This window comes from Lampris incognitus, chromosome 2, assembly GCF_029633865.1.
Source record: "Lampris incognitus isolate fLamInc1 chromosome 2, fLamInc1.hap2, whole genome shotgun sequence".
NCBI lineage: Eukaryota > Metazoa > Chordata > Actinopteri > Lampriformes > Lampridae > Lampris > Lampris incognitus.
The window spans coordinates 31,433,391-31,446,391 of record NC_079212.1 but is presented as its reverse complement, the minus strand read 5'-3'; the positions used below and the strand labels follow the sequence as shown (position 1 = coordinate 31,446,391).

Sequence of the window (13,001 nt, the reverse complement as noted above, 5' to 3'; positions counted from 1 at the left end):
TTCCAGGTCTGCGATATGAGCAAGCGGATATTGCCCTGTGCAAAACATTTGGACAAATAGCAAAACCGCTGTCTTACAAACCATAACCTGGATGAGAGTTTATTTTGCAAACGCCATCTTAAATAAATTTCGTTTGAGATACAGCGCTTAATTGTGTCTCTTTTTCAAGTACTTTTGCTTCAATTTGGACATTTTTCGGCTCTAGCTAGCTGACATTAGCGCGCTAGCTAACGCGCTGCTAGCATCCCTCAATCAGCACGAAAACATCTTCAGCATGGATAACGTTAGTCAGGGCGTAGCAACAGTTGTGACATCTACGACGTCTTCGCCATCGAGCAACTGCATCGCAAATAATACAGCAACCAATGTTAGCAGCATCCCTGCGGTCACGAGTAATGGTATGTGTGCTACCTTAAACAACTTTAGTCAGGTAAGTTTTGTTGACTGGTTGTAGGCACGACGGAGCGAATTGTAGAGTTGGACTTGGATGCTTAGCATATGAATGGTTATTTTCTCCGACATTAAATGTCATTTGTAGACCTAGGGTCCTCTGATATTCTTTGATATCTACGTCTTGGAGTTTTGCAGCAGAATGCCTCGTTCATGAGGTTTCCCGTAGCTTCTCTCTTTCAGAACAACAAATTAGACTCTTGCAATTCGAGAATTCCATACTAATTTATAGTATGTTACCCAATTAGTTTTTCTATTCACGCAGCCATCCAAAGATTTTTTTATCTGTTACAGCCTCAACTTCAGTTGCCATGGTGACACCATCATCAGACACATCAGTATCCAACGGTGTCTATGTTCCCGGAGGCATCGCCAATGGGGATGTGAAGCCTGTCATCTCCACCTCGCCCCTGGCAGATTTCCTCATGCAGCTGGAAGATTACACACCCACAGTAAGCCAAGTTGTTCCAGTGCAGTCAAGCAGAAAAGAGCCATTATACTGTAGTTAAACTATCAAGCAATCTGAGGAAGTGAAATCAACACCAGCCAGTATCCAATTTCTATATAATTTTAAATACAAATTGTGAGACTTTTTAACTTAACAGCTTCTTTTGTGGGTTCTTTAAATATGATTAATACTTTCTTATCTATTCTAAATGCCAAGTTGGCTGCTGCTTTGTTGTTGATTTTTAATCCAGATCCCTGATGCAGTGACAGGGTACTACCTCAATAGGGCTGGCTTTGAGGCATCTGATCCAAGAATGTAAGTATTGCAAAGATCCACTCCTAAATGTACATGAGCTTCCACCCTGCATCATGGTCTGTTTTCAAAGTGTTTCTCTGAAAACAAGTTAAGCCATTATACAAACCCAATTCATTTTCTACTATTCTGAACGTAATCTTTCATAGCTGCTGGTTTAAAAAACTCCATACAGGCAGTTTATGTAAATTAATTTGCAGTACTGGACAGGATAACAGGCACACACGATGACTTTTAGCAGCATTAGTGGTGGCAGTGGAAAATTTTTGTCATGTGATTCACAGTGCTTTTCTAAGATTTGAGTAGTGTGGCACCTGACCAAATGGTTGTTAAAATTATACTTATGAAATATACTCATGAAATTATACTTACTTGTACTTAAAATTAACAAGATACATTTAAAACTGACAGGCAACCAGGAGGAGGCCATAAAAGACAAATATTCACATGGGACACATGCATATATACTATTGGTAAGAAACATGGAACAATCTAGAGCTGCCCCACAGTTTTTCAACTAAGTTGACAGAAGAACAAGGCATTATAATTGCCAAGATAATGGTAAACTGTGTATAAGTGTCCCATATTTAAAAAAAAAAAAAAACAATCTAATAGTCATCGTGCTCCTATGATTAAAATAATATTTTCTGTATCAGCTTTTCAGTATAGCGCTCAAGGCTTAAACATGCACCAAAAATGAATCCTTGACTTCTGGTCTTGTGGCAAATAAGAGTAAGACCTACTTTTCAGGGCTCCTGCATAATCCTTGCTAATTCTATATTTCAATGACATCGTCATTATAAATGATACGCAAAACACTTGACTCTATTATTGATAAACCAATAGCTGAAGATCAGTAAATCCAATGCGGATGGCGTCCAGTCTTCGAAAATATAAATACGACGGTCCATTCAACGCAAGGCCCAACAATCCACCGGTGAAGAGTTCAGGTAACCTGATCAAGCCTCAACCACACCCATGGTAAGTCTGACCATGGACACTGCATCGATCAAAGCTGATATCCTCTCATTAAGAAAAGATATATCCTCTGTAATAACAGATGAGCCTTAGCAGATGGTTTCAAAGGTCTGAAAAATGAAATGAAGGCAGTGAAAACTGAAATTACTACCACTACAACCGTGACGAAATGGATCAGTTTAAAGCTAATGTAAAAGCTGTTGAGGAAGGACTGTCAACATGGTTGGATGAAGAAGTATCGGTACAAATCAATGTAACAAACCTCAAGAAGCAGGTCAAAGACTTAAAAGAAAAATGTGAGGACATGGAGGGGGGGATGAGGAGAAGTAACATTCGGATCATGGGGGTCGCTGAGCAACCAGGATCAAGCTCTCCCGCAGCAATTTCCAAACTTCTTAAGGAAGTGTTCCAGATGGACAAAGATACACAGATTGAGTGCTCACACCGAAGGCTGACACAGAGAAAACCGGTAGACAAGCAGTGTGTGATCGCTGTACACAATGACAGGGACACTGTGGACATCCTGAGGAAGGCCAGTGACCGCGGTGGCTGACTCAACTACAACGGCAATCCAATCGCCATATTTCCGGACTACACAGCCAATGTTGCTAAAATTAAGCGGCCTTCACAGACATCAGGAAGATGCTCCAAGAAGGGGCGTCCGAGTGGTGTGGCGGTCTATTCCGTTGCCTACCAACACGGGGATTGCCGATTCGAATCCCCGCGTTACCGCCGGCTTGGTCGGTCATCCCGGCCGTGTCTGCAGGTGGGAAGCCAGATGTGGGTATGTGTCTTGGTCTGCACTAGCGCCTCCTCTGGTCAGTCAGGATGCCTCTTCAGGATGGAGGGGGAACTGGAGGGAATAGTGTGATCCTCCCACGCGCTAGTCCCCCTGGCAAAACCCCTCACTGTCAGGTGAAAAGAAGCGGCTGGCGACTCCACATATATTGGAGGAGACGTGGTAGTCTGCAAATCATGTCCAATCAATTGAATTTACTACAGGTGGACTCCAATCAAAATGTAGAAACATCTCAAGGATGATCAGTGGAAACGGGATGAACCTGAGCTCAATTTTAAGTGTCATAGCAAAGGGTGTGAATACTTATGTACATGCAATATTTCGGTTTTTTATTTTTAATAAATTTGCAAAAATTTCTATAAAACCTTTTTCACTTTGTCATTATGGGGTATCATGTGTAGATTGATGAGGGGAAAAAAAGAATTTAATCCGTTTTGGGATAAGGCTGTAACATAACAAAATGTGGGGAAAGTGAAGGGGTGTGAATACTTTCCGGATGCACTGTATATCAGATAGAACAAATAACATACTCTTTGAGACTTCAGAAATATATATTTATTAAAAGATGGAGCCCGGCCATGGCTATATTGAGACAGTGGAGTGTTCTAGACCCTTGTAAACATTCTGTGTCATACATGCATCTCTATCTTCTCAATTCACCTTATCTGTTTATGCATATACACACACCCATACCACTACACAAATTCATATAAAACTCCCCGACCCCTCCTTTCCTTTTTTTTTTTTAATTATTCATGTCTTTAATTTATACTGCCATTACAAATAACCTTTCAGTCTGAAGTAAAGTGTTTTTTTTAACTTCCTTTTATTAAATTATCTGTAAACCATATAGGTACAACTGAAAAAAAAGGAAATATTAGCAGGCAAAAATTTTGAATTTGGTTGTATAAATTGTTGAAATTGAAATAAATAACTAAATTGAAAAAAAAAATCCTTAAATCTCGGATGCTTCTTGTTCTTGAGCTTTAAGGACCAAGGAACAGCTATTCTTGTAGGAATGTGCTTTTCTGTGAAGTGACAAAAACCTTTGGTTTGTTTGAATTTTGCCAGAGGAAGTTTTGGGCATTCAGTCCATACATACCCAGATTGTAATGTAATACCACTACATTACTAGAGGTTTTTGGTTTAACTCGAGAGGCAGCTTAACATTGCAGCTTTTGCAACTAAAATAAATTTGGTGTCAATGAACAACTGTCACTGGAAACTGAAATTTCTGAGATCATGATCATTGACCTGATTGATTGATGATTGATTGCCCTTTTTTCTACAGCACACTTGTGGTACAATTCAATTCTAAATATGCAGTCATGTAAATGTTCATTCAATAATTTAAATGTGTCATGGGGGCATTTTCTGGAACAGGTTTTCTCAAATGTTTGCATGGAAAGAACCCCCACAATAGACAAAAACTTGGGTATAGACTACAATTTTTTTCTCCCCAATTGTCAATTGTATTTGGCCAATTACCCCGCTCTTCTGAGCCGTCCCGGTTGCTGCTCCACCCCCTTTACTGATTTGGGGAGGGCTGCAGACTACCACATGTCTCCTCCGATACATGTGGAGTCGCCAGCCACTTCTTTTCACCTGACAGTGAGGAGTTTCACCAGGGGACCTAGAGCGTGGGAGGATCATGCCATTCTCCCCAGTTCCCCCTCCCCCCTGAACAGGTGCCCCGACCGATCAGAGAAGGCGGTAGTGTAGCGACCAGGACACATACCCACATCCGGCTGCCCACCTGCAGACTTGGCCAATTGTGTCTCTAGGGACGCCCGACCAAGCTGGAGGTAACACGGGGATTCGAACCGACGATCCCTGTGTTGGTAGGCAATGGAACTATAGACTGCAATTTGATAAGAATTTTTCCCCAAGAAATTGTATATGCTCATTTTTAATTTTTGCAAAAGCAACATTGGTATGGTCTAGTGGCAAGTGCAGCATCAATGTCTACCACGCTCTTCAGAATATCTTGTCTTATGTATTTTAGGGACACTACTTTGTGTCAGCTAGGATTGACTGTCTTGTGATATTATTTTAAGGGCTAACCTAAGGTATTGCCGCAAGGCTATTTTCGGTACATACAGTGATAATGAGCGTGAAACCAGGCATTGGGAACCAGAGAAGGGGCACATTCAAAAACCCCTGTCTACCAATCACACAAATGTGTGATAATGCTCAAAATGCCAATTTTAGATTCCTTACTAATTGTACAAGTGAATTAAATTGGTCGATATCTTACTGATTGCTGATGTTGCTGTGTACCAACACTTAAGATTCTCTCTCTCTGTTTAGAATCCGTTTGATCTCCCTTGCCTCTCAGAAGTTCATCTCAGACATTGCCAATGATGCACTGCAGTACTGTAAAATGAAGGGTACTTCCTCAGGAAGCTCAAGAAGCAAGACAAAGGTCGGTATTTTATGTGACAGTGGTGATATGTGGTTGTTAGCCAACATTAAATGCTAATTTGATAATGTTTTGGTTTTTTTTCTTTAAAAACTAGGATAAGAAGTACACTTTGACAATGGAGGACCTAACTCCTGCCCTTTCAGATTATGGCATCAACGTCAAGAAACCTTATTACTTCACATAAGAACTTCACAACTTTGTAAAAAAGACTTATGATTTTGCTAGTTTTATTCTCCCCAGACCCACTAGAGCTCTTTGACACGTTTTGCAAAAGAAAATGTTTTGAATGTGTTACTTTAGTACAGCCTTTGGCAAAATTTTCAAGTCAATTTGCCCTGTTTTGTAGCACATACTTTGCATTGTTTGGAATTGTCAAATGACTGTTTTATTGTGGAAAAATAAACTTTCAGTTTAACTGTGTTTTTTTTTTGTATTTACTTTCTTGCAGAGAGGGAGGGATGTTATTGACATTATTGTTATCCATATAAAGGATTGTTGTGACATATAGATTTCGAACAAAACAAGGCGAGTCCTATAGAAACATTTGTCTCAAAATAAATCGATGCAGAAAAACAAATGGAAAGAACATGATTTATACATTTCCATCATAGCTTTCAAACAAGTATGGTAAACCACAAATGTTTCTGCCTAGACACAATTAAAACCACTTTCTATCTGAATAACAAAATTACACAACTATGTGTGTGTGTGTGTGTGTGTGTGTGCCTTTATTTAAAGAAACACTCAAATATTTATATATATATATATATATCTCTACTACTACTACTTTCGGCTGCTCCCGTTAGGGGTCGCCACAACGGATCATCCGTTTCCATTTCTTCCTGTCTTCTGTGTCTTCCTCTGTCACACCAGCCACCTGCATGTCTTCCCTCACCACATCCACAAACCTCCTCTTTGGCCTTCCTCTTTTCCTCTTCCCTGGCAGCTCCATATTCAGTATCCTTCTCCCAATATAACCAGTATCTCTCCACACATGTCCAAGCCATCTCAATCTTGCCTCTTTTGCTTTGTCTCCAAACCGTCCAACCTGAGTGGTCCCTCTAATATAATTGTTCCTAATCCTGTCTTTCATTACCCCCCAGTGAAAATCTTAGCATCTTCAACTCTGCCACCTCCAGCTCCACCTCATGTCTTTTCGTCAGTGCCACTGTCTCCAAACATACAGCATAGCTGGTCTCACAACCATCTTGTAAACCTTCCCTTTAACTCTTGCCAGTACCCTTCCTGACGCAACCCTCACTATTTGTCCGGGCTTGGGACCGGCGCTAAGGGTTCACTGGCTTGTGCATCCAGTGGCTCTGTTAAATGTTTTTTTTATATATATAATGTGTATAAGCGACTGAGTGTTAGAAAAGTGCTATATGAGTTTAATTTATATATATAAAACTATATATGTAACTATGTATGTATATATATACGTGTGTGTGCGTAGATTGTTATTATATATATATATATATATATAGAGAGAGAGAGAGAGAGGTAGAGAGAGAGAGAGATATGTATAATCCAGTGAGTCAAGTAAATTCTTTATGAGACTACAATAATTTACTTGACTCACTGGATTATTTGGCTCATTTGTTGATCACTTTCCCTACCATTGAGTGTTTCTTTTAACAAAGCTAATATATATATATATATGTATATATATATATATATACACACACACTATATATATATATATATATATACACACACACACACACACACCGGGGAAGCTCTATCAGGGCAGGAATTTGACCAGCTGACTTGTTGGCAAGGTGGGATCCTAAGACAGTGCCACATTCAAATTCACTGAACTCTTCAGTATGACCCATCCTACTACCAATGTTTGTCTATGGAGACTACATGGCTATGTGCTTGATTTGATGCATCTACCAGGAATGAATGTGGCTGAAATAGCCAAACCCACTCATTAGAAGAGGTGTCCACATTCTTTTGCCCATATAGTGTATACTACTACTACTACTACTACTACTTTCGGCTGCTCCCATTGGGGGTCGCCAAAGCGGGTCATCTGTTTCCATCTCTTGCTGTCCTCTGCATCTTCCTCTGTCATGCCAGCCACCTGCATGTCCTCCCTCACCTCATCCATAAGCCTCTTCTTTGGCCTTCCTTTCCTCTTGCCTGGCAGCTCTATATTCAGCATCCTTCTCCCAGTATACCCAGCATCTCTCCCCCGCACATGTCCAAGCCATCTCAATCTTGCCTCACTTGCTTTGTTTCCAAACCGTCCAACCTGAGCGGGCCCTCTAATATACTCATTCCTAATTCTGTCCTTCATCACTCCCAATGAAAATCGTACCATCTTCAACCCTCCCACCTCCAGCTCTGCCTCCTGTCTTGTCATTAGGGCTACCATCTCCAAACATACAGCATAGCTGATCTCACTACCAACTTGTAAACCTTCCCTTTAACTCTTGCCAGTACCCTTCTGTCACATATCACTCCTGACACTCTTCTCCACCCACCCAACTCTACCTGCACTCTCTTCTTCACCTCTCTTCTGCTCTTCTCGGTACATTGAACAGTTGACCTCAAGTTTTTAAACTCATTTACCTTCGTCACCTCTATTCCGTGGATCCCCACCACTTCGCTGTCTTTCCTCTCGTTCATCCATATACTATATATTCCATCTTGCTCCTACTGACTTTGATTCCTCTTCTCTCCAGTACATACCTCCACCTCTCCAGGCTCCCCTCAACCTGCACCCTACTCTAGCTACAGATCATAATGTCATCTGCAAACATTACAGTCCACAGAGAATCCTGCCTGATCTTGTCCGTCAACCTCAATTGCAAACAAGAAAGGGCTTAGAACTGATCCTTGATGTAATCCCACCTCCACCTTGAACCCATCTGTCACCCCTACCGCACACCTCACCACTGTCACACTGCCCCCATACTTATCCTGCACCATTCTTACATACTTCTCTGCCACTCCAGACTTCCTTATACAATACCACACCTCTCTTGGCCCCCTTTCGTATGCTTTCTCTAAATCCACAAAGACACAATGTAACTCCTTCTGGCCTTCTCTATACTTCTCAATCAACATTCTCAAAGCAAACATTGCATCTGTAGTGCTCTTTTGCGGCATGAAACCATACTGCTGCTCGCTAATCATCTCCTCTCCTCTTAATCTAGTTTCCACTACTCTACCATATTTTCAACCTGTGGCTGATCAATTTTATAACTCTAGTTAATACAGCTCTGCACATCGCCCTTATTCTTGAAAATCGGTACCAGTACGCTTCTTCTCCATTCCTCAGGCATCCTCTCACTTTCCAAGATTGCGTTAAACCATCTAGTTAAAAACGTCACTGCCTCACCTCCATGCCTCCAAAGGTATGTCATCAGGACCAACCACCTTTCCACTCTTCATCCTCTCTATAGCTGTCCTCACTTCCGCCTTGCTAATCCACTGCACTTCCTGATTCACTATCCCCACATCATCCACATTCTCTCTCATTTTCTTCATTCATCAGCCCCTCAAAGTACTCCTTCCACCTTCTCAGCACACTCTCCTCACTTGTCAGCACATTTCCATCGCTCTCCTTCATCGCCCTTACATGCTGCAAATTCTTCCTAGCTCGGTCCCTCTATCTTGTCAATCGGTACAAGACCTTTTCTCCTTCCTTAGTGTCTAACCTCTCATACAACTCACCATATGCCTTTTCCTTTGCCTTCACCACCTCTCTTCGCCTTACGCTGCATCTCATTGTACTTCCTGTCTACTTTCTTCATCTCTCTGACTATCCCACTTCTTTGCCAACCTCTTCCTCTGTATACTTTGCTGTACTTCTTCATTCCACCACCAAGTCTCCTTGTCTTCCTTCTGTCCAGATGACACACCAAGTACCTGCCTAGCTGTCTCCCTCACTATTTCCGCAGTAGTTGCGCAGCCATCCAACAACTCTTCACTACCACCCAGTGCCTGTCTTAACTCCTCCCTGAACTCAAGACAACAGTCTTCCTTCTTCAAATTCCACAATTTGATCCTTGGCTCTGCCTTCACTCTCTTCCTCTTCTTGATCGCCAAAGTCATCCTACAGATGACTATCCAATGCTGCCTAGCTACATTCTTTCCTGTCACCACCTTGCAGTCTCCAATCCCTTTCAGATTGCACCTCCTGGATAAGATATAGTCCACCTGTGTGCACCTTCCTCCACTCTTATACATCAGCCTGTGTTCCTCCCTCTCCTTGAAATATGTATTCACCACAGTCATTTCCATCCTTTTTGCAAATTCCACCACCATCTATCCTTTCACATTCCTCTCCTTGACACCATACCTATCCATCACCTTCTCATCACCCCTATTCCCTTCACCAACATGCCCATTAAAATCTGCTCCAGTCACCACTCTGTCTTCCTTGGGTACACTCTCCACCACTTCATCCAACTCACTCCAGAATTCTCCTTTCTCTTCCATCTCACACCCAACTTGTGGGGCATATGTGCTGATAACATTCATCATCTCACCTTTGATTTCCAGCTTCATACTAATCATTCTGTCTGACACACTCTTCAATTCAAATACACTCTTGACATATGCCATTTCTCCTATCTGCACCATGGTAGAAGAGTTTGAACCCACCTCCGATGCTCTTGGTCTTATTCCCATTCCACCTGGTCTCTTGCACACACAGTATATCTACCTTCCTTCTCTCCATCATATCAGCCAACTTTCTCCCTTTACCAATCATAGTGCCAACATTCAAAGTTCCGATTCTCAGCTCCACACTCTCGGCCTTCCTCCTCTCCCACTATCTCCACGTATGCTTTCCCCCTCACCTTCTCCTTCACCCAACAGTAGCATAGTTTCCACCGGCACCCTGCTGGTTAAAAGCACCGGTGGCGGTCATTGGTAACCGGGGCATCAACCAATCCGGTAAGGATTGATTGATTGATTTGGCATAGGTTTAACGCCAGATGCCCTTCCTGACCATCCCCATGTTACCTCCGGCTTGGTAGGGCGTCACTACAGACACAATTTTTTTTTTACAATGGACATTGTGTCAGCAAAGCCCGTAGGATTATCAAAGACCCCAGCCACCCCAACTATGGACTGTTCCAGCTGCTACCGTCAGGCAAGCAGTACCGCAGCCTCAAAGCCTGGACCAGTAGGCTCCGAAACAGCTTTTTCCACCAAGCAACCAGGCTTTTGAACAAAGAACATTAAAAGACACTAAGCCTGGTGCCGGACTGATGGTACTGACCTATGGTCTTCAGTGGATCATCAGTTTACACACACACACACACACACACACACACACACACACACACACACACACACACACACAAAAGTAGCTCGGCATACACAAACACACACAAATATGCAAACAACGACATACACATATGTACGCACATTATGCACATTTATTAAGGCTGGGCCTACACGCACATACACACAGCACCATAAATCACACACTATTTATTATTATTACTGCTTTTTTGTTCTGTTTTGTTGTTATCTTATTGCTATTGTTGCTGCAGTGTTGAGCCGAAACTCAAGAATTTTACTCTCTTATACTTTTATAATGAGACGTAACGAATAAAGAATCTGAATCTTGAATCTGACGCAACCTTCCCCATTTTTCCAGGCTTGGGATCAGCATTAAGAATGCATCGGCTTGTGCAACCTCAGTGGTTTGGTTTTTGGCTATATAGTGTATATGATTTTTTTTTCGGACAAAGAAAGGTTGTGAAAGGTGACTACATGGGCAGAGATGGGGGGGGAAAGATCCCAGGGCCCTCTCCTCAAAATTGGGAAAGTTATTTAGAAAATAACACTAAAAATTGGCATCTTTTTCCCTATATAGCTATATTCCAGGACCCCCCCCCCCAAAAAAAAGAACACCCAAAAAGGATTGTGATTTCAGTCCGCAAGGTGTTTTTCTTATAATAAGGGGTATGAAATCCAATTATATCATCAGGGCCAAAATTATTTAATATTCAATTCAATTCAGAACTTTATTGCAGACTCAGGGTCCATAACAGACAAAGACAAATAGGTAAAAGACAAACCCTAGACCAGTTGTTCTCAACCTTTTTGGGGTCCTGGACCCCCTGCATATTTTTGATCGACCCTGAGGACCCCACCACCTGATCTTGGGGGAGGGGGGTTGCAATTTGTAGAAACAGTAGAAACTGCATTTTAAATTGCATTATAGCATTTATTCACTCTTTGGAGCAAAAATAAGAGCTTTCGGTTGTAACTTAGATATAGTTAACAAAACAGAATTCTTATGCAGTAACTTTCAGATATATGTAACAAAACAGAATATGTATTCAGTAACTTTCAGATAGATGTAACAACAGAATTTTTATGCAGTAACTTTTAACAATGCAAACGGGAGCAAGATCTCTTATTAAAATACAATAAATTACACTTGTGATACAGATGTAATTAGAGAAAAAAGTCCTGTTACCCTTTATAGTTTAGGTAGATAAAGGTCTCAGTCACATTTGAGTAAAATAATCCTATTTCTATAAATGTCATAGGATCTTTTTTTTAAAGATGTTTTATTTTCACGGACCCCTTGCAATTACACCACGGACCACTAGGGGTCCGCGGACCCCCGGTTGAGAAACACTGCCCTAGACAATACACAGAGTAAACACAATAAAATAACATAAATGGAACAAGTCAGTGTGTTGAAAGAAGGCAGCTATACCAGTGGTCCCACTGTCGGGATTGGTAGCGCATGGCACTGAGTCTTATATTAGTTAAACCCTTGATGATTACATTATCAGAGTCATTGAGCCGGCAAGTAAATTTTACATGAGCTTTCTTAGAAGAGCCTGAAAGGTACTGACTCCTGCAGCCACAAACATTTCACTTGCACTACACCGTCTAGGTCTTTTTAGCAGTATTCTCATGGCATCATTATAAGCTATCCGAAGTCTCTGTAAGCTTGCTTTTTTTATAGTTTGACCGCAGGTGTGCAATATAAAGTGTTGTACAATATGCCCTGAACAGAGACATCTTCACACTAACTCAACACATACCAAACTTGTGTGACAGAGTGTTTGCTTGTGCATACATCATGCGGCATTGCCTATAAATATCATCATCGTCTGACATTTGTTAAGTAATATAGTGCCCAAGATATTTCACCTTATTACATACCCCAAGATTATTATCAGACAATTTAAAATCAGGAAATTTTAGATGATTGACCTCTTTGGTTCTGCAGATCATGACAACACTCTTACTAGCATTGTATTTGATATCATGCTCCACACCATACACAGAACATATATCAAGGAGCTGCTGGAGACCAGCGCTACAGGGACTAAGAATGACAAGGTCATCTGCATACATAATATGGTTCACCAAGGTATTACCAGTCATGCACCCAGTGTTACAGGCTTTCAGCTGCTTGGACAAATCATCAATATGTAAATTGTAGAGAACTGGAGACAGAATTCCCCCTTGTCTGACACCATTGCTAACCCCAAATGGGCCTGAAACACTATTACCCATTTCACTTGCATAGTCTGGTGGGCATACCAACAAGCCAGAATTCTCACAATGTATTTAGGCACCCCTCTTTGACTCAATTT

General features: G+C 41.5%; 1 protein-coding gene across 1 annotated transcript; it reads left to right on the top strand.

The window, feature by feature from the left end:
- The first annotated feature begins 1 nt into the window (after position 1).
- Positions 2-6,070, top strand: taf10 (TAF10 RNA polymerase II, TATA box binding protein (TBP)-associated factor). Its single transcript, XM_056274474.1, has 5 exons — positions 2-398; positions 745-902; positions 1,149-1,213; positions 5,298-5,412; positions 5,507-6,070. The coding sequence occupies exons 1-5, from the start codon at positions 275-277 to the stop codon at positions 5,594-5,596; spliced, it is 552 nt and encodes a 183-aa protein (XP_056130449.1). The 5' UTR covers positions 2-274; the 3' UTR covers positions 5,597-6,070.
- Positions 6,071-13,001: the final 6,931 nt, after the last annotated feature.

Bases quoted from the DNA above. Each gene is read 5' to 3' on its own strand.
- taf10 (XM_056274474.1), top strand. From the start codon at position 275: ATGGATAACGTTAGTCAGGGCGTAGCAACAGTTGTGACATCTACGACG. The intron at 903-1,148 runs GTAAGCCAAGTT...TTTTTAATCCAG, and splicing joins TGGAAGATTACACACCCACA to ATCCCTGATGCAGTGACAGG. The intron at 5,413-5,506 runs GTCGGTATTTTA...TTTAAAAACTAG, and splicing joins GCTCAAGAAGCAAGACAAAG to GATAAGAAGTACACTTTGAC.